This window comes from Theropithecus gelada, chromosome 19 (assembly GCF_003255815.1).
Source record: "Theropithecus gelada isolate Dixy chromosome 19, Tgel_1.0, whole genome shotgun sequence".
Taxonomy (NCBI): Eukaryota; Metazoa; Chordata; class Mammalia; order Primates; family Cercopithecidae; genus Theropithecus; species Theropithecus gelada.
In genome coordinates, this window is record NC_037687.1 from 3,578,190 (window position 1) to 3,599,711 (window position 21,522).

At 53.6% G+C, this 21,522-nt stretch overlaps 1 protein-coding gene and 1 pseudogene across 3 annotated transcripts in view; one reads left to right on the plus strand and one right to left on the minus strand.

Moving 5' to 3' along the window:
• The first annotated feature begins 4,615 nt into the window (after positions 1–4,615).
• The window catches only part of TJP3 (tight junction protein 3), a 44,851-nt gene continuing 27,944 nt past the window's right edge, over positions 4,616–21,522 (plus strand). Inside the window, exon 1 of one of the 3 annotated variants that reach the window (XM_025367045.1) lies at positions 4,616–5,069. Coding sequence is in view for 1 of the 3 variants with exons in the window: in XM_025367044.1 (XP_025222829.1) it covers positions 16,200–16,217 (18 nt within the window). In the remaining 2 variants the exon portion in view is untranslated. Of the gene's footprint in view, positions 5,070–16,001; positions 16,218–21,522 lie in introns of those variants that run through there. The other 2 variants (XM_025367046.1, XM_025367044.1) reach the window with 2 other exon arrangements.
• On the minus strand, positions 12,446–12,880 carry LOC112612469 (annotated as a pseudogene).

The following is a 21,522-nucleotide window of genomic DNA, read 5'->3' on the forward strand; positions in this document are numbered from 1 at the left end:
AGCGAGACTCCGTCTCAAAAAAAAAAAAAAAAAAAAGACCAGCCTGGGCAACATAGCAAAACCAGATCTCTACAAAACAAATTAAAAATTAGCCTGGCTTGGCCAGATGCAGTGGCTCATGCCTGTAATCCCAGCACTTTGGGAGGCCGAGGCAGGCGGATTGCCTGAGGTCAGGAGTTCGAGACCAGCCTGACCATCACGGAGAAACTCTGTTTCTACTAAAAATACAAAAATTAGTTGGGCGTGGTGGCGCATGCCTATAATCCCAGCTACTTGGGAGGCTGAGGTGGGAGGATCACTTGAGCCCAGAAGTTCGAAGCTGCAGTGAGCTATAATCATACCACTACAGTCCAGCCTAGGCAACAGAGCAAGACCCGGTCTCAAAACAAACAATGAAAAGGGAAAGAAATGCAGGTTCCCAGGCCCCCACTCAGACTTCACACACCAGAAACTGAGCAGAGTTGGCGGGGGGCACAATCTGGGTGTTCATGACTCCCCGCTTCCAGGAAATTCAGATGCCAGATAAAGTTTGGGGGAAGGGGCCAGGTGTGGTGATTCATGCCTGTCATTCCAGCACTTTGGGAGGCCGAGGTGGGTGAATCACTTGAGGTCAGGAGTTCGAGACCAGCCTGGCCAACATGGTGAAACCCCATCTCTACTAAACATACAAAAATTGGCTAGGTGTGGTGGTGGGCGTATGTAGTCCCAACTACTTGGGAGGCTGAGGCAGGAGAATTGCTTGAACCCAAGAGGCAGAGGTTGCAGTGAGCCGAGATAGCCCCATTGCACTCCAGTCTGAGTGACAGAGCGAGACTCCGTCTCAAAACAAAGAAAAGGAAAAGAAATGCAGGTTTCCAGGCCCCAACGCAGACTTCGCACACCAGAAACTGGGCGGGGTGGTGGTGGGGGGGGTACAATCTGGGTGTTCATGACTTCCCCCTTCCAAGCAATTTGGATGCCAGATAAAGTGGAGGAAGGGCTGGAGGTTAGATCATTGATGAGGATAATGAAGAGGAAATATATATATTTTTTAAAATGCTAAAACTGGCCGAAGAGTCATAACTTAGAGACGCGGAAGTCAACATTAAAACAAGCAGTTAAAAGCAGCCTGTTGGCCGGGCACGGTGGGTCATGCCTGTAATCCCAGCACTTTGGGAGGCTGAGGAGGGCAGATCACCTGAGGTCAGGAGTTCCAGACCAGCCTGGCCAACATGGTGAAACCCTCATCTCTACTAAAAATACAAAAATTAGCTGGGCGTGTTGGTGGGCACCTGTAATCCCCAACTACTCGGGAGGTTGAGGCAGGAGAATCGCTTGAACCTGGGAGGCGGAGGTTGCAGTGAGCCGAGATTGCGCCACTTCCAGTCTGGGTGACAGAGCAAGACTACATCTCAAATTAACAACAACAACAACAACAACAACAACAAAGCAGCCTCTTGTGGGGGAAATTGTAGGGAGGCGACATCACACGTATAATTTTCTGAACAAATCTAGATGACTCAGCTCTTAAAAATGCACATGGGCCGGGCGCGGTGGCTCACACCTGTAATTCCAGCACTTTGGGCGGCCGAGGCGGGTGGATCACGAGGTCAGGAGTTCAGGACCAGCCTGAACAACATGGTGAAACCCCGTCTTTACTAAAAATACAAAAATTAGCCGGGCCTGTTGGCGCATGCCTGTAATCCCAGCTACTTGGGAGGCTGAGGCATGAGAATTGCTTGAACCCGGGAGGTGGAGGTTGCAGTGAGCCCAGATCACACCATTGCACTCCAGCCTGGGCAACAGAGTGAGACTCTGTCTTAAAAAAAAAAAAAAGAAAAAATGCACACTGTAGGCAGGATGCGGTGGCTCACGCCTGTAATCCCAGCACTTTGGGAGGCCAAGGCGGGTGGATCACGAGGTCAAGAGATCGAGATCATCCTGGTTAACATGGTGAAACCCCGTCTCTACTAAAAAAATACAAAAAATTAGCCGGGCATGGCGGCTGGCGCCTGTAGTCCCAGCTACTCGGGAGGCTGAGGCAGGAGAATGGCGTGAACCCGGGAGGCGGAGCTTGCAGTGAGACGAGATCGCGCCACTGCACTCCAGACTGGGCGACAGAGCGAGACTCCGTCTCAAAAAAAAAAAAAAAAGCACACTGTATAACTTTATTATTATTATTATTATTATTATTATTATTATTATTATTATTGAGGAGTCTCGCTTTGTCGCCCAGGCTGGAGTGCAGTGGCGCGATCTCGTCTCACTGCAAGCTCCGCCTCCCGGGTTCAAGCGATTCTCCTGCCTCAACCTCCCTAGTAGCTGGGATTACAGATGCACACCACCACGCCCAGCTAATTTTTGTATTTTTAGTGGAGATGGGGTTTCACTGTGTTGACCAGGCTGGTCTTGAACTCCTGACCTCAGGTGTTCCGCCTGCCTTGGCCTCCCAAAGTCCTGGGATTACAGGAGTGAACCACTGCACCCGGCCGCATGTGTAACTTTAATGCAAGATAAAAACTTTGAAAAGAAGACCAGGCGCGGTGGCTCATGCCTGTAATCCCAGCACCACTGCACTCCAGCCCGGGCGACAGACTCTGTCTCAAGAAACAAAAACAAACAAACAAAAAACTTAAAAAAAAAAAAAAAACTAGGGCCGGGATGGGGTGGCAGGAGGGGAGAGGCAAGGGACAGCGAGGAGGGGCTGGGGTCCGGGAGAGCCACCAGCCTCTGTGCCTTCCCCGCATCCCCCACACCCCTGCTCCGCTGTTCCCATTACGCAGAGTGGAAAACCGAGGCTGCCGGGCGGGGGCCGGTTGCGTGGTTTCTGGCGCCCCCTGGTGGCCATAGTGGCTACTGCCGTCAGCAGGAGGTACTGCAGGCTGGAGGTACCGTAGTCCATTCATGCCAAAAACATATATTGAGCACCTACTGTGTACCAGGCACTGTGCTAGGCCATAGGACACGCCAGGGATGAGCACGACAAAATCCATGACCTCTGTAAGGTGTCATTCTAATTTATTTATTTGTTTATTTTTGAGCCAGGGTCTTGCTCTGTTCCCCAGGCTGGGGTGCTGGGTTGCAATCTCGGCTCACTGCAACCTCTGCTTCCTGGGCTCCAGCGATTCTCCTGCCTCAACATCCCAAGTAGCTGGAACTACAGGCGCCCACCACCATGCCCAGCTAATTTTTGTATTTTTAGTAGAGACAGGGTTTCCCCATGTTGGCCAGGCTGATCTCGAACTCCTGACCTCAAGTGATCCGGCCGCCTCAGCCTCCTAAAGTGCTGGGATTACAGGCGTGAGCCACTGCGCCCAGACTTAATTGCTTTAGTTTTAATCTTAATGTACTGGTAAAGATGGGGGCGGGTCTCACTATGTTGCCCAGACTGGTCTCGAATTCCTGGCCTCAAGTGATCCTGCCACCTTGGCCTCCAACGCCCTGAGATTATAGGTGTGAGCCATCATGCCCAACCTTTCCTGTATTATTTTATTTTATTTTAGATAAGATCTTGCTCTGTTACCCAGGCTGGAGTGCAGTGGCACAATTATACCTCTCTGCAGCCTCAACCTCCCAGGTTCAATCGATCCTCCTGCCTCAGCCTCCTGAGTAACTGGGACCACAGGTGTGCGCCACTACATCTGACTAATTTTTTAAAAAGTTTTCTTGACCGGGCGTGGTGGCTCAAGCCTGTAATCCCAGCACTTTGGGAGGCCGAGGCGGGCGGATCACTTGAGGTCAGGAGTTTGAGATCAGCCTGGCCAACATGGGAAAACTCCGTCTCTACTAAAAATAAAAATACAAAATTTAACCAAGCGTGGTTGTGGGTGCCTGTAATCCCAGCTACTCGGGAGGCTGAGGCAGGAGAATCACTTGAACTCAGGAGGTGGAGGTTGCAGTGAGCTGAGATCGTGCCACTGCACTCCAACCTGGGTGATACAGGGAGACTCTGTCTCAAAACAAACAACAAACAAAAGATATAGGCCGGGCGCGGTGGCTCACGCCTGTAATCCCAGCACTTTGGGAGGCCGAGGTGGGTGGATCACGAGGTCAGGAGATCGAGACCATCCTGGCGAACACGGTGAAACCCCGTCTCTACTAAAAATATAAAAAAATTAGCCGGGCGTGGTGGCGGGCGCCTGTAGTCCCAGCTTCTAGGGAGGCTGAGGCAGGAGAATGGCGTGAACCCGGGAGGCAACGGAGCTTGCAGTGAGCGGAGATCGTGCCACTGCACTCCAGCCTGGGCGACAGAGCGAGACTCCATCTCAAAAAAAAAAAAAAAAAATTTTTGTAGAGATGGGTTTCACCGTGTTACCCAGGCTGGTCTCAAATTCCTGGGCTCAAGTGATCCTCCCCACCTCGGCCTCCCAAAGTGCTGGGATTACAGGTGCGAGCCACCACACCTGACCCTTCCTTGTTTTTTAGATGAGGACAGCGAGAAGCCCCTGTGATTTGCCCAGAGCCACACAGTGGGGAAGTGGCAGAAGCTTCTCTATGTAGGAATCCAGTCACTTCGTAGTAGAGAGGCAGACGTTGCACGCAGATCTGCGGTGGGTAAGAGAGTATGCCAAGCCGCAACCTGATGGGCCGGCGTGCCTGGCGGGAGGCTCAGCACACACAGAGGCTGGGCAGCTCCAGATGCAAGAAGCAGGAGGCAGGGGGACTCAGGGGGTGCGGTCCATTCATGCCTGAATGTAGCCAATGAGGGTTTCCTAAGCACCTACTATGTGTGGACGCTTGATGCCAGGGCCTCGGCGGTGAGGGCGCAGGCAGGAGCAAGCTCACCTCTGGGCAAGCAGGGGTTAAGGCCAGCTGCTCCCACGTGAGGGCACCTTGCGACAGAGGCTCACACCCAGCCCGCCTGCTGGCCCGCCCCCTTACCCTGGTCCGTCTCCCTGTGTCTGTGGTCGTTGGTTCCACTGGCAGGGGACCTGCCTCCCTGTTGCCACCACAAGAGAGGAAAAGTTGGTCAAACAGGTGGGGAGGCCAGAGCTACAAGCCTCGAGTTCCCTCCCCACCACCCGTGCCAGGCGGGCACCCGGGCCCTGGCACCTGCCGCCTGCCCAGAGGCCACCCAGCCTCCTAAACAGGTAAGTCCCCCGCCCCACTCTGCTTTTCCACCCAGGGTGCATTGTCTGAGCTGGCCTTCCCCAGATGAGGGTCCTGGGACTCCTCCCCAACCTCCCCCAACTTCTCCCGCCGCGAGCTGTCTCCCCTGCTCCTCGGAAAGCAGGAAACTGACACTCCTGCGTGGGCATCTGACATAGTTTCGTAGGGATTATCTGACCGGCGGTTACTGCACCTGGCGGCCTGCCCAGGACACTGAGCTAGAGACTTAAAAGGGTCATTGTTATCTAGGTGGTGCAGGGATGGGGAGGCAGCGAAGAGGCACAGGTTGGTCTCTGATCCCCCAAACTGAGGAGGGGAGGGGATAGCAGTCCAGACAGAGCCTGGGTTTACCTCCTGCAGCCTGAGGCCAGGAGGTGACAGGTGGGAAAGGCTGCGACCTTACCCATCCCTGAGCCTCCTGGAACTTCTTAAAAGGCTCCCAAGTTTTCAAACAACTGCATCTCCGTCCCCCAACCCCTCACCCTGTTCTCACCGCTGGAACCTCCGGGAGCTTTGCAGGGAGGAGCTGGGGTGGGCTTTCTTTTGTTAATCTTTTTTTTTTTTTTTTTTTTTGAGACGCCGTTTCACTCTTTTTGCCCAGGCTGGAGTGCAGTGGCACGATCTCAGCTCACTGCAACCTCTGCCTCCGCCTCCTGAGTAGCTGGGATTACAGGCGTCCACCACCACGCCCGGCTAATTTTTGTATTTTTAATAGAGATGGGGTTTCACCATGTTGGCCAGGCTGGTCTTGAACTCCTGACCTCAGGTGATCCACCTGCCTCGGCCTTCCAAAGTGCTGGGATTATAGGCGTGAGCCACCGCGCCCAGACTTCCTTTGCTAATCTTTACGCCTCTGAGCGAAATCTCTGCGGGATTGGGCAGGCGGGAAGGAGGAAGGAGCTCTCAGAGTCAGAGAGGGGAGGGGTCGGCGACAAAAGTGTTTTTCTGGGTCATTTGCTCCCAAATGGGAGAACCAAGGGAGCTTCCTGGTGAGCCAAGTGTCCAATTTTTGCATCTCAAATCTCTTTCTCCAGCACTAAGAGGGTGCCCCGGGGCTGAGGAGGCATGGATGATCGCATGATAGGGGACAGAGCAGCCCAGCACTGGGGTCACCTTGTGGCCATGTGGCCGCAGAGCTCCCAGGGAGCAGGCTTGCTTGAGATTCGGGAGTCTGTAGGGGTGGGCGACACGGATCCCACCTTGCCTGGGTTTTGAGAGCAAACCTGTGGACTCAGGTAGATTTGGCTTCCACTCCTCCCTTCTCTCCGGGCCTCTGTTTCCTGCTGTAAAATGCAGACATTGAGGGCCGGCGCGGTGGCTCACACCTGTCATCCCAGCACTTTGGGAGGCTGAGGCGAATGGATCATGAGGTCAGGAGTTTGAGACCAGCCCGGCCAATATAGTGGAACCCTGTCTCTACTAAAAACGCAAAAATGAGCCGGGTGTGGTTGTGGGCACTTGTGATCCCGGCTACTCGGGAGGCTGAGGCAGGAGAATCTCTTGAACCCGGGAGGTGGAGGATGCAGTGAGCAGAGATCATATCACCACATTCCAGCCTGGGCAAGAGTGAGACTCTGTCTCAAAAAAAAAAAAAAAAAAAGGCAGGATATTGAGTCACCGAGTCACAGGGCTGTTGAGTGCTGGACATAATAGAGCAGGTAACAGATTCTTGGTCATTCTGGGGTCAAGATGAGCTGTCCTGTTCCCAATGGGAGTCCTGTGGTCTCATCAGCTTCGTGGTTTGTAGAGGATGAACCCTGGCTCAGAGAAGGACAGCCGCTTACCCCGGGCTGCACAGCCAAGTAGAAATGTCAGGCAGGCAAGAGTCAAGATGCAGAGGATGGGGAGCTCGTTTGTGGGCGGGGACGGGGCGGAGCGGGGAGGCCGCTGCTCTGGAGGCCGGCCCTGCCCCCAGCGGATGCCTCAGGCTCAGCATCTGGAGAAAGGCCTGCCCCCTGGCTTGGTGCTTCCTCGTGGCCCTGAGTCCCGGGGAAAGTCCAGGGCAGGGATTATGGGTGCTTGTTCTTCCTCTTTAGGGCTGGCCGGGTGCCAGGGGAGCTGTGTTTGCTCAGGGTGGAGCCTGACACCCTTTGGAATGGGTTGAGGTTAGCAGAAGCCTAGGCTGGGGTCACCCAGGGAGGGAACGGGCATTTATGGAGCACTTACTGTATGCGCGAGTATGGGGTCACCAGGCCTTGGAGATTCAGCAGTGAGCAAGGCAGACCACGCTTCCTGCTCTCGTGTGGCATGTTTTGGTGGGGAAAGACAGACATGGAACAAGACACACAATAATTGAGCCAATGGCTGCACAGATGATAATATGTGTGAGAGGCGCTTTGTAATTTATTTTATTTTACTTTTCTTGAGACGGAGTCTTGCTCTGTTGCTCAGGCTGGAGCTCAGTGGCATGATCTCCGCTCACTGCAACCTCCACCTCCTGGGTTCAAGTGATTCTCCTGCCTCAGCCTCCCGAGTTGCTGGGATTATAAGCACCCACCACCAGGCCAGCTAATTTTTGTATTTTTAGTAGAGACAGGGTTTCGCCATATTGGCCAGGCTGGTCTCGAACTCCTGATCTCAGGTGATTCTCCTGCCTCGGGCTCCCAAAATGCTGGGATTATAGCCATGAGTCACCACGTTCAGCCAAAATGAAGAAAGAGCTTTAAGTGCTGGCCTGAAGACATTTGGCTTTATGAAATTAAAGGATATTTTTTCCCAAAATAGTAAAATCATAACTCTCATACAAGTACAAAATGAGGCCAGATGCGGTGGCTCACGCCTGTAATCCCAGCACTTTGGGAGGCCGAGGCGGGTGCATCGCTTGAGCCCAGGAGTTTGAGACCAGCCTGGCCAACATGGTGAAACCCTATCTCTACTAAAAATACAAAAATTAGCCGGGTGTGTTGGAGGGCGTCTATAATTCCAGCTACTTGGGAGGCTGAGGCAGGAGAATCGCTTGAACCCGGGAGGCAGAGGTTGCAGTGAGCCAAGATCGCACCGCTGCACTCCTGCCGCAGCGACAAAGTGAGACTCCATCTCAAAAATGTCATTCCGTGCCCAGAATGACAACACCTTAGTGCAGACGGTTTTCAGGGGGCAGGGAGCCCCCTCTAACCCTGAGACACTGTAATTCACCTTTGATTTTCCTATGGGGGGCCCGAGTGGAGTTAGAAGCTTGGAGAGGCAGCCCAGGGGATCCTTAGCGGTGGATGCTTAAGCCTTTGAGCCTTCCCCGAAATATTGCTCAGGGTCAAAACCGGGATCTCCATTTTACAGATGAGGAAACTGAGGCAGGAGCTGGAATTCACGGGGGCTCTGCTCTTCTCTCTCAGCTGTGGAACCTCCTTCTAGAGCTCAGCCGTCCTCTCTTTTGGGGGAAATGGCATCTTTGGCATGCCTTGGTGGCTGCCGCCTGGAATCCCAACATTTTGGGAGGCCGAGGTGGGAGGATCACATGAGCCCAGCAGTTCAAGACAGGCCCGGGCAACATAATGAGGTCCTGTCTCTACAAAATATACAAAAATCTGCTGGGCAGGGTGGCGTGCACCTGTGGTCCCAGCTACTCAGGAGGCTGGGGTGGGAGGATCACTTGAGCCCAGGAAAGTGGAGGCCACAGTGAGCTATGACTGCACCACCGCACTCCAGCCTAGGTAGCAGAGCAAGACTGTCTCAAAAAAAAGAAAACAAGTCCCCCGTTGAACCCCCCGAGCTGCATTCCATACTGCAAGCTTCTAGTAGGTTCCACACTCCCCTCCTACTTCAAAGTGCCCCCCATGAGGTCCTCCAACTTCCCAAGGACGCCAAACCCTGAGACATTCTTCAGCCCTCCTGTGCATTAGAGCTGAGCCGGCCACACCTAGAATCCGTCCTTCCTCAAAGGTCATTCGACTCTTGGCAACCCACAGACCGGCGCGTCTCCTCCCACCTGGCTGCCCTCCGTCTTTGCTCTCTGTCTCTGCTCCTGCGCCGTCCTCTCCACTCAGCTTCCAACGCAGAGAAATTCCACTGTCAACCCCTCAAAGAGAGGAAGCTGGATAACCGCACCAGGACACATTGTCTTCCTCCAGCCACCCACCGTCTGCTCTCATATCTATGCCCTGCTCAGGAACATTCAATGGCTCCCTAGTACCATCCTGTGAACCTGGGTTGAAATCCAAGGCTTTGGAGATGGGCATAGCCTTGAGCCCCTTATTCCCACCACCCCTGACCTTCAGATCACCTTAATGAATTAAAAACCTGCTTTTCTGGCCGGGCGCGGTGGCTCAAGCCTGTAATCCCAGCACTTTGGGAGGCCAAGACAGGCGGATCACGAGGTCAGGAGATCGAGACCATCCTGGCTAACACGGTGAAACCCCATCTCTACTAAAAAATACAAAAAACTAGCCGGGTGAGGTGGCGGGCGCCTGTAGTCCCAGCTACTCGGGAGGCTGAGGCAGGAGAATGGCGTGAACCCGGGAGGCGGAGCTTGCAGTGAGCTGAGATCTGGCCACTGCACTCCAGCCTGGGCGACAGAGTGAGACTCCATCTCAAAAAAAAAAAAAAAGTTACCTGGGCGTGGTGGCACCCACCAGTACTCCCAGGTACTCGGAAGGCCGGGTCAGGAGAATTGCTTGAACCTGGGAGGCAGAGGTTGCAGTGAGCCGAGATCATGGCACTGTCTCCAACCTGGGCCACAGGGTGAGACTCTGTCTCAAAAAAAGAAAAAAAAAAAATATATATACACACACACACACACACACACACATATGTGTGTGTGTATATATATATGAGCTGGATGTGGTGGTAGGCACCTCTAGGCCCACCTACTCAGGAGGCTGAAGTGGGAGGATCACTTGAGCCCAGGAAGGTGAGGTTTCAGTGAGCCATGATCTTGCCCTTGCACTCCAGCCTGGGTGACAGAGCTAGACGCTGTCTCAAAAATAAATAAATAAATAAGCGGGTTAAACTCCTAGCAACGAATGGGGCTCCTGGGCCGTGTTTCCTGGCATATGCCTGGCTTCAGCCACAGTTACACCCGACATTCGTGTGCCCACTTTGCAGCTGAGAAAACTGGGGCCAGATGGTGAGCTGATCTGCGGGATTTGGCTGCAGCTGTTTGCCCCTGCATCTTGAACTCCAACGTGGTGCCTCTTACCGGAGGGGGGACCCTTGGCAATGTCTTGAGACATTTGGGTGTTCAAAACCAGGCCGAGGCCAGGCGCGGTGGCTCACACCTGTAATCCCAGCACTTTGGGAGGCCGAGGCAGGCGGATCACGAGGTCAGGAGATCGAGACCATCCTGGCTAACCCGGTGAAACCCCGTCTCTACTAAAAATACAAAAAATTAGCCGGATGTGGTGGCGGGCGCCTGTAGTCCCAGCTACTTGGGAGGCTGAGGCGGGAGAATCATTTGAACCCAGGAGGTAGAGCTTGCAGTGAGCCGAGATCACACCAGTGCACTCCAGCCTGGGCGACAGAGCAAGACTCCCTCTCAAAAAAAAAATTAAAAAAAAAATTGCTGGACCTTATTCATCTAAAATCTTTTTTTTTTTGCGCCACCTGCTGGTGGCCGGATGTCACACAGGGAAGGGCTGAGCTGCCTCTAGGTACACAGTAGGTGTTCAGCAAGCCTTAGTTTTGGTCATTGGTGTTTCTACATTGGCTCAGCATGGGGTCTTGGAAAGAGTCTGGGGCTCCAGGAACCCATGCTGTGCAACCTTCACTGAGACTGGGACCCTTTCTGAACCTTCATCTATAAAATATGTGTGTGTGGCTGGGAGTGGTGGCTCACGCCCGTAATCCTAACACTTTGGGAGGCCCAGGTGGCCGAAGATCCAGACCAGCCTGGCCAACATGGGGAAACCCCGTCTCTACTGAAAATACAAACATTAGCCGGCCGTGGTGGCAGGTGCCTGTAATCCCAGCTACTCGGGAGGCTGAGGCAGGAGAATCACTTGACCCTGGGAGGCAGAGGTTGCAGTGAGCTGAGATCGCGCCACTGCACTCCAGCCTGGGCAACACAGCGAGGCACTGTCTCAAAAATAAAATAAAGTGAAGTATGTGTGTGGGATTCCCTGATAAAAATAATAGCCAACACTTAGTGGGAGCTTTCTAAGAATATTGTGTGCATTTACTCACATAATGCTTGGAGTCAGGTGCTATTATTACCATTTACAGATGGGGAAAATGAGGCACAGAGTGGTTTGCAGGAGGACACACCACTGGGATGGGGCAGATATCACATTTATGTCCTATTCTAGGCCCCTTTTATTTATTCATTTATTTATTTTTTTGAGATGGAGTCTCGCTCTGTCACCCAGGCTGGAGTTCGATGGCGTGATCTCGATCTCGGCTCACTGCAAGCTCCACCTCCCGGGTTCACGCCATTCTCCTGCCTCAGCCTCCCGAGTAGCTGAGACTACAGGTGCCCACCACCACCCCCGGTTAATTTTTGTATTTTTAGTAGAGATGAGGTTTCACCGTGTTAACCAAGATGGTCTCGATCTCCTAACCTCGTGATCCTCCCGCCTTGGCCTCCCAAAGTGCTGGGATTACAGTATTTATTTATTTTCATTTCAATTTTTTTTTTTTTTTTTGAGACAGAGTCTCGCTCTGTCGCCAGTCTGGAGTGCAGTGGCGCCATCTCTGCTCACTGCAAGCCCCGCCTCCCAGGTTCACACCATTCTCCTGCCTCAGCCTCCCGAGTAGCTGGGACTACAGGCGCCCGCCACCGCACCCAGTTAATTTTTTGTATTTTTCTTTTTTTTTTTTTTTTTTTTGAGGGGGGTCTCCCTCTGTAGCCCAGGGCGGGGGGCANCGATTCTCCTGTCTCACTGGGATTACAGGCGCCCAGCACCACTCCCAGCTAATTTTTTTTTTTTTTTTTTTTTTTTTTTTTTTTTTTTTTTTTTTTTTTTTTGGGACGGAGTCTCGCTCTGTCGCCCAGGCTGGAGTGCAGTGGCGCGATCTCGGCTCACTGCAAGCTCCGCCTCCCGGGCTTACGCCATTCTCCTGCCTCAGCCTCCCGAGTAGCTGGGACTACAGGCGCCCGCCACCTCGCCCGGCTAGTTTTTTGTATTTTTAGTAGAGACGGGGTTTCACCGTGTTCACCAGGATGGTCTCGATCTCCTGACCTCGTGATCCACCTGTCTCGGCCTCCCAAAGTGCTGGGATTACAGGCTTGAGCCACCGCGCCCGGCCAATTTTTTGTATTTTTCATAGAGACAGGGTTTCACATTGTTAGCCAGGATGGTCTCGATCTCCTGACCTCAAGATCTGCCCACTTTGGCCTCCCAAAGTGCTGGGATTACGGGCGTGAGCCACCACCCCTGGCCTTTACAGGCTCAAGTTTTAATCAAAGCTTGTCTATAAGATTACTTTATTCTTGCATCTTCTCCATTGTTTCTTCCTTGTATTTGCCCTTTTCCTTTCCTACCTGCTGAGATTTGGCTTTCCGTTCAAGGATCTTCTTGCCGCCTTTGTCCAGTTTCAGCCTAGTGATAACCACCTAGGTCAATGCCTACGTGGACAGTTGTGCCGTTAGCCTTTTCCTGCTGCACCCGTTCAATGTAGATAACATATTTCTTCCTGTAAACCTGGACTACTTTGCCAATTTGCTGACCTTTATAGTGTCCTCGCACAACCTGAACTTCATCATCGTTTTGAGTGGGCATGGATCGCAGGTGGTACTTGTGTCTCAGCTCTTTGGAAAGAGGGCAAGACATAGAATCTTCCTGCGAATGTGGGAAGGTGCATTAAAATGCCTTTTGTGATTCTTGCTTCGCTGGGAAGTCACAAAGGGACTGAACTTCATCTTGGTCGCTCCCGCTTCAGTGATGGCCGCAAAAGTGAAGAGAACTACACACTCCTTTTTGTTTATTTATTTTATTTTCTTTTTCTTTTTCTTTTTTTTTTTTTTGAGACGGAGTCTCATTCTGTCACCCAGGCTGGAGTGCAGTGGCGCGATCTCCACTCACTGCAAGCTCCACCTCCCGGGGCCACGTCATTCTCCTGCCTCAGCCTCCCGAGTAGCTGGGACTACAGGTGCCTGCCACCGTGCCCGGTTAATTTTTGTATTTTTTTAGTAGAGACAGGGTTTCACCGTGTTAGCCAGGATGGTCTCGATTTCCTGAGCTCGTGATCCGCCCGTCTTGGCCTCCCAAAGTGCTGTGATTACAGGCATGAGCCACCGCGCCCGGCCTCCTTTTTATTTTTTACAGAGATTGGGTCTTGCTATATTGCCCAGGCTGGTCTCCAACTCCTGGCATCAAGTGATCCTCCCACCTGACTCTTCAAAATGCTGGAATTACAGGAGTGAGCCATTGTGCCTGGCCTCTAGGCTCCTTTTAATCCTCCTGACAACCCTATGATGTAGGGCCTATTATTTTCCCCAATTACAGATGTGGAAACTGAGGAACAGAGAGGGGCAGTAACTTGCCTGAGGTCACACAGCAAATAGGTGAGAGCTGGTTTTAGAACCCTCCCAGCTCTGAAGTTCCAAGTGGGTCCCCACAAGAGGCTTTGGTAATGCTTTACTGGGGCCCTTGGAGACCCTTGAGGGACACCCTTGAGGGACTGACTGTAGCTGACTCGGGTCTCTGGGCTAGTGTTTTGGGTAGAATTGTAGTGAAGGAGGTGAGATGTCATCTTAGTGGGCCCTCTGAGACGTTGATATTGTTGGCCTTGTTTACTTAGCAAACTCTTTTTTTTTTTTTTTTTTTTTTTTTTGGGTTTGGGTTTGCTTTTTGCCCTGCCGCCCAGGCTGGAGTGCAGTGGCCGGATCTCAGCTCACTGCAAGCTTCGCCTCCCGGGTTCACGCCATTCTCCTGCCTCAGCCTCCCGAGTAGCTGGGACTACAGGCGCCGCCACCTCGCCCGGCTAGTTTTTTGTATTTTTAAAGTAGAGACGGGGTTTCACCGTGTCAGCCAGGATGGTCTCGATCTCCTGACCTCGTTTTCTTTTTTTTTTTTTTTTGAGACTGAGTCTTGCTCTGTCACCCAGGCTGGAGTGCAGTGGTGCAATCTCGGCTCACTGCAAGCTCTCCCTGCTGGGTTCAAGCCATTCTTCTGCCTCAGCCTCCCGAGTAGCTGGGACTACAGGTGCCCGCCACCATGCCTGGCTAATTTTTTTTTTTTGCATTTTTAGTAGAGACGGGGTTTCACCGTGTTTGCCAGGATGGTCTCGATCTCCTGACCTCGTGATCTGCCCATCTTGGCCTCCCAAAGTGCTGGGATTACAGGCGTGAGCCACTGCGCCCGGCCTACTTAGCAAACTCTTAACCAACCTTCAAATCCCCAGCTGCGATGCCCCCTCCTCCAGGAAGCCTTTCTTTTTTTTTTTTTTTTTTTGAGACAGAGTCTCGCTTAGTCGCCCAGGCTGGAGTGCAATGGCGCGATCTCGGCTCACTGCAAGCTCCGCCTCCCGGGTTCACGCCATTCTCCTGCCTCAGCCTCCCGAGTAGCTGGGACTACAGGTGCCCGCCACCATGCCTGGCTAATTTTTTTTTTGCATTTTTAGTAGAGACAGGGTTTCACCGTGTTAGCCAGGATGGTCTCGATCTCCTGACCTCGTGATCTGCCCATCTTGGCCTCCCAAAGTGCTGGGATTACAGGCGTGAGCCACCGCGCCCGGCCTACTTAGCAAACTCTTAACCAACCTTCAAATCCCCAGCTGCGATGCCCCCTCCTCCAGGAAGCCTTTCTTTTACCCACTAGAGTTTTCTCTATGCTCTTCACCCCTAACCACAACCTGGGGCTCCTCTCCCTGCCCAGCCGGGACTGGATAAGGCTGGGAAGGGGTGTTTATGTGTAGGTTTGCTCCTTTAACCCTGGGGTGGGGCCCAGGCACAGCTGGGCTCAGGTTTTTTTTTTTATAGTAAGGAATGTGTGGGTGCAGCCATGACCAGCCCCGCCCACCCAGGTGACTTGACGTTTTCCTACACTGGTCCAGTCCCTCCTAGGTCTAACCTTAAGAATCCCGGAATCCCAGGCGCCTGAGGGGGGAGGCTGGGCTGGGCCGGGTGAGAAGAAGGAAACGACCTTTACTCTCTCCCACAGCCTGAAGAATTTCCTCGTGCCCTGCTCCCCTGCCCCTTTCTTTCTTTCTTTGTTTCTCTTTCTTTTTCTTTCTTTCCTTTTTCTTTTTTTTTTTTTTTTTTGAGACAGGGTCTCGCTCTGCTCTGTCACCCAGACTGGAGTGCAGTGACTTGATCTCAGCTCACAGTAACCTCAGCCTCCCGGGTTCAAGCTATTCTCTTTCCTCAGTCTCCCGAGTAGCTGAGGCATGCGCCACTACGACCGGCTGATTTTTGTATTTTTAGTAGAGACGGGGGTTTCCACATGTTGGTGAGGCTGGTCTCGAACTCCTGACCTCGTGATCCGCTCGCCTCGGCCTCCCAAAAAATTCGGGGATTACAGGCAGGAGACACCGCGCCCGGTCCCGCCCTGCTCCTTTCTTTCCTGGGTGCTGGGTGTGAAGACAGAGCCCGGAGGCCAGGACCGCAGGGAAAAGGCACGCAGCCGCTGTTGCATCTTCAGGGCGTCCACGCCCCTGGCCTCTGGAGCCTCAGGTTCCCCTCTGGGGAATAGGGCAAACCTTCCGGAGATAAGGTGACCCAGGGACCAGCCCTGTGCTGAGGAGGTCTCCGGCCCTCGACAAGCTTCTAATCCAAGAGGCCTCCCAGATGCACCTCAAAATGTGCCCATTTCGCGGACGGAAACACCGTCCAAATAGTAGGCTCCGTTCCAAGAGCAGGGGTTATTCCTGCCGGGTCTTGCTGGCAGCCTTGTCGGGCCGGGATCTGGTCGCGGCCGCCGGCCCCAGCTCGGCTGCGTGGATAACCCGGCCTGGAGTTTCCGCCTCAGGACCTGGCTCCTGTGATGGGAGGGGGGAGAAACCTCCGCAGCGTCCAGGGGGCGTGTCTGGGCAGGGGCGGGGCTGGCCTGGGACCTGGAGGAGGAAGAGGGGGCAGGTGCAGCCGGGAGCTGCGGAGCTGGAGGGAGGAGGACGAGAGCCGCCAGGCCCTCAGAGGCTGTGACCCTCCCCAGCCTCCTTCCCCAGCCCGGGGTGGGGGCCGATTGACTGTTTCCAGGCCCCGCCTCGGGTAGGGGGGCTGGAGAGCCCCCAGGTGGACCATGGCGGTGAGATTCCAGGCGAGTAACCCTCCGAGGGCGGCGCGGGGAGGGGTTCGGGCTGGGGTGGTGGGGGGAAGCAGGGTTTGGGAGTCGACCCAGGACAGCAGAACACCTTCTACCTACATAACAGGCAGGGAAACTGAGTCCCAGAGGGATGAAGTGGCTAGCTGGAGGTTGCACTTCGAGATGCTTCCGCGCCCCCCATCCCTGCTTCCAAAGACCATCTCTTCTGGAACCTCCTCTGCCCCAGGACCGGCCTCCTTTAATCCCACAGAGCTGGGTTCAAATCCCGAATTTTCTGTCCACTATGCTGTGTGTAACGTGGGGCCAGTGAGTGAACCCTCTCTTTACCTCATCTGATAAATGGGTGATCAGCATTTTAAACAGAGGGAAAATGTATTTGAAGAGCTTGGCGCATCGTAGGTGGGCTGGAGAGATGTTCATCCCCCTTTGCTGGGGGTGTGCAGCCGGCTGAGCTCGGGCGCCCATGGTGGCACGGTGGGCAGTGACTTCATTTGTGGGCTGGGGTGGCTTTGGTGAACATTCACCTCCTACAAGGCTGCAGGAGGGAGCACCAGCATTTATTGGGTGCCCACTGTGTACAGAGCCGTTAACAGGCATTACCAGGCAGAGGCAGGGGTGGGGTGAGCAAGCTGGCTGGGGTGCGCCGTGGTAGGGGCGGGGTGGAGGGGCGATCCTTGTCTCCAGAGGGATTTCACCCTCCAGGCATGGAGCCTGGACTGGCTCCTTCACACCCACCAGCCAGGGTAGACTGGGGTTGCAGTGGTATGTGGCCAGACCCAGGCCACTCGGCCCCAAGCTTCAGGACCTGGCACTTCTGGTTTCCACTGACTTCCTCCTGTCCTCCAGGTACAGCTCTCAGAATCCCCTCCCCAGTCGGTGTATCTGTTGGCTGAAACCTCCCCCTCTGCCATTGTTCCTGGAAGGGGGTGGGGAGGGGGAGAAGGGACAGTGGCCTGGGAGCCCCGTGCCCTGGGGCTGTGTGACTTGGTACCGCCGTCCGCTCTGGGCGGGCCTCTTGTTCGGCGTTTGTGTCCAGCCCTGGGTGGGGGGCGGGGACAAAGACCCAAGCCCCACCCTCTCAGAGCTCACCTGGACAGGGGCAGGGCCGGGAACTCAGGACGCACCTGTTGAGCACTTGCCACAGTGTGTTTTGTTCAACCATTCACTCGTTCCTCAAACTCTTCCCTAGGGGGACCTGGTCTTATGGGGTCCCAGGGGCCCATCCCTGCCCATCGGGAGCCCTCAGACTGAGCGGGAAGGTGTAGGGTGGAGAAATGCACTCTGACATCCCACATCCCAATCATCACAGTTGGGCCAGACGGAAGGATGTATGATATGCGTACGGAGGAAGAGACTGGGGCTGTGAAGGATGAAAGGAGTTTGCCAGGGAATCCAGCACCAGCACCCAGGGCCTGGAAAGGAGACTGATGGCCGATCACCTGGGCCTTAAGTAGCCAGAGAGACAGACATGCCTCCTTTCACATACAAAGAGAAAAGACCAGAACCGTACCAACTGATGGTTAAAGGGAATAAAGATGATTTTTAGATGCCTTGAATAAAAAATCATAAAACAGGCCGGACGCGGTGGCTCACGCCTGTCATCCCAGCACTTCGGGAGACTGAGGCGGGCAGATCACCTGAGGTCAGGAGTTTGAGACCAGTCTGACCAACATGGTGAAACCCCATCTCTACTAAAAATACAAAAATTAGCCGGGCGTGGTGGTGGGTGCCTGTAATTCTAGCTACTTGGGAGGCTGAGGCACGAGAATCGCTGGAAACCGGGAGGTGGAGGTTGCAGTGAGCCGAGATCGCACCATTGCACTCCAGCCTGGGCGACAGAGTGACACTCTGTCTCAAAGTAATAATAATAATAATAATAAAACAAGCAGGAGTGATTGGGGATCAGAGAAGACTGGTTAGTTAGGTGGTCAGGGAGGACTTCCTGAGGAGGTGGCATTTGAGCCTAGACTTCAGTGGCTGGGGCCAGCCAGGCAGGAATCCCATGAAACATGTCCCAGATTCAGGGGACAGACGGGGGAAAGGTTTGGAGGTGAACTAAGATGAGGTGGGCTGTGAGGTTAGGCTTAATCCCTCGGGCACTGTGGAGCTCTGGAGGGTTTAGACAAAGCTTCTGGTTTCCGTGGAGACGAACCCGCACAAGCTGGGACAAGCCTGGACCACCTGGACTCCCTCACCGCTCTCCCCATCTGGGGCCCTGGTTCCCTTGGACTGTCTCTCTCTTTTTTTTGAGACAGAATCTCACTCTTTTTTTTTTTTTTTTTTAAGAAGGAGTCTCACTTTGTCGCCTAGGCTGGGGTGCAGTGGCATGATCTCGGCTCACTGCAAGCTCCACCTCCCGGGTTCACGCCATTCTTCTGCCTCAGCCTCCCGAGGAGCTGGGACCACAGGTGCCCGCCACCTCGCCCGGCTAACTTTTCTATTTTTTGTAGAGATGGGGGTCTCACTATGTTGTTCAGGTTGGTCTCGAACTCCTGGGCTCAAGCCATCCTGTTGCCTCGGTCTCACAAAGTGCCAGGATTATAGGCAGAAGCCACTGTGCCTGGCCCTGGGACCATTTAATGACACAAAGTATAACATCAAAGCAGGTAAAAAAAAAAAAAAAAAAAGATGCAATTTTGAAAACTAAGCTCAGAAGAAAAACAGGGGCCAGGCGCGGTGGCTCAAGCCTGTAATCCCAGCACTTTGGGAGGCCGAGACGGGCGGATCACGAGGTCAGGAGATCGAGACCATCCTGGCTAACACAGTGAAACCCCGTCTCTACTAAAAAAATACAAAAAACTAGCCGGGCGAGGTGGCGGGCGCCTGTAGTCCCAGCTACTCGGGAGGCTGAGGCAGGAGAATGGCGTGAACCCGGGAGGCGGAGCTTGCAGTGAGCTGAGATCCGGCCACTGCACTCCAGCCTGGGCGACAGAGTAAGACTCCGTCTCAAAAAAAAAAAAAAAAGAAGAAAAACAGTAAATAATCAGAAAGCCACTATGGCCTGGTGGTTAAGAGCAAGAGTGAGGCTGGGTGCGGTGGCTCACGCCTGTAATTCTAACACTTTGAGAGCCTGAGGAGGGAGGATCGCTTGGGCCCAGGAATTTGAGACCAGCTTGATCAACATAGCAAAAACCCTATCTCTACAAAGAGAAAAAAAAAAAAAAATGCCGGGTGTGGTGGTGCATGCCTGCAGTCCCAGCTTCTCGGGAGGCTGAAGCAGGAGGATCCCTTGAGCCTGGGAGTTCAAGGCTGCAGTGAGCTGTAATTGAGCCACTCCAGCCTGGGCAACAGTGAAACCCCGTATCAAAAACCAACCAACCAACCAAAAAAGAGCCAGAGAACAGGGCAGGCTGCCAAAGTTCACCACTGCGCTGTGTGACCTCAGGCAAGTTACTGAACCTCTCTGGGCCCCTTTTAATCTCACTGCTAAAGTAGGAATAGTAACCGTGCCACTTCCTAAGGTCACTCTGAGGATGAAATGAATAGCTCCACATCAAGCACCCGCTCGCAGCCAGCATGGACGAGGAGAGCTTTGGGAGGCCGAGGCCGGCGGATCACCTGAGGTCAGGAGTTCAAGACAGCCTGGCCAACATGGTGAAATCCTGTCTCTACTAACAGTACAAACATTAGCTGGCTGTGGTTGTGGGTGCCTATAATCCCAGCTATTCAGGAGGCTGAGTCAGGAGAATCGCTTGAACCCAGGAGGTGGAGGTTGCAGTGAGCTGAGACGACGCCATTGCACTCCAGCCTGGGCGACAAGAGCAAAAAACTCCTTCTCAAAACAAACAAACCAACCAACAAACAAAAAACTACGCAAAGGAGAAAGTCATTATTTGGCCGCCACCTCCCCAAGCCTCCTTCTCCTTGTCATGCATTGAATCTGTCCCCTTCTCTCAAACCACATCCCTGGAAGACAGGGCAGCGGTGCCATTTCACAGATGGGGAGACTGAGGCTGGGAGAGGCCCTGCCATAGCTAGCACGGGTGGGTGGACGTGCGATTTGAGTCCGGTCCTGAGTGCTGTCCTGCCTCCCTGGGAACTGCAGAGCCCTGCCCTCTGCTCTGTTTCTCTCCCCTCCACCCCGCTTCTCACTCCTGGAGATCAGGAATGCTGGCCTCCCTGGAGACGCTGGAGCTTGTAAGAAAATGGGGGGTGCCTGGGCAGAGGCAATCACACACCCGCTGTGCCAAGCCTGGAAAACCGGCTGGGGAGGAGGAGGAGTTACTTCTACAAACTCCCTCCCCCGTCCCTCCACCTGTCCCCTGCCTGGGGAGCAGGGCATGGTCTGTGCTGGCAGGAGGGAAGGGGGGGGTGGAGGCGTGGCCAGGTGACCTTGCACCTGAGTCTAGTGTTCTCATCTATGCCATGGACATGAAAATAACAGAATTGGCCAGGCGCGGAAGCTCACGCCTGTAATCCTAGCACTTTGGGAGGCCGAGGCGGGCGGATCACCTGAGGTCTGGAGTTCAAGATCAGCCTGGTCAATGTGGTGAGACCCCCGTCTCTACTAAAACTACAAAAATTAGCTGGGCGTGGTGGCAGGCGCCTGTAATCCCAGCTACTCAGGAGGCTGAGGCAGGAGAATCGCTTGAAGCTAGGAGGCGGAGGTTGCAATGAGCCGAGATCGCACCACTGCACTCCAGCCTGGGCAACAAGAGCAAAACTGTCTCAAAAAAATAACAACAAAAAAGATAGTACATGTAAAGCACCTGGCACAAAGGAAGTGCTTCATTAATTCGCTCACTCACTCATTCATTCATTCAGCAAATCCTTCTTGAATCTCTACTGCAACTCAGGCCCTGTTCTAGGCAGGGAACTGAGGGCTCAGTTATGGACAAAGACAAAAATCTCTGCCCTCTACAGCTGATATTCTAGACGGTGGGGGTGGATAGTGAATAGGCTTTAAAAATCGAGAGAATGTCCAAGGATTGCAAATTCCTTTTTTAATTTTTTTCTTTTCTTTTTTGAGACGGAGCCTTGCTCTGTCGCCCAGGCAGGAGTGTAACGGTGCGATCTCGGCTCATTGCAGCCTCCACCTCCCAGTTAAGCCATTCTCCTGCCTCAGCCTCCCAAGTAGCTGGGACTACAGGCACCCGCCACCATGCTTTGCTCATTTTTTTTTTTTTTTGGTATTTTTAGTAGAGACACGATTTCGCCATGTTGGCCAGGCTGATTTTGAACTCCTGACCTCAGGTGATCTGCCTGCCTTGGCCTCCCAAAGTGGTGTTGGGATTACAGGCATGAGCCACCGCACCCAGCCTGCCTTTTGTTTTTGAGATGGAGTCTTGCTCTGTCGCCC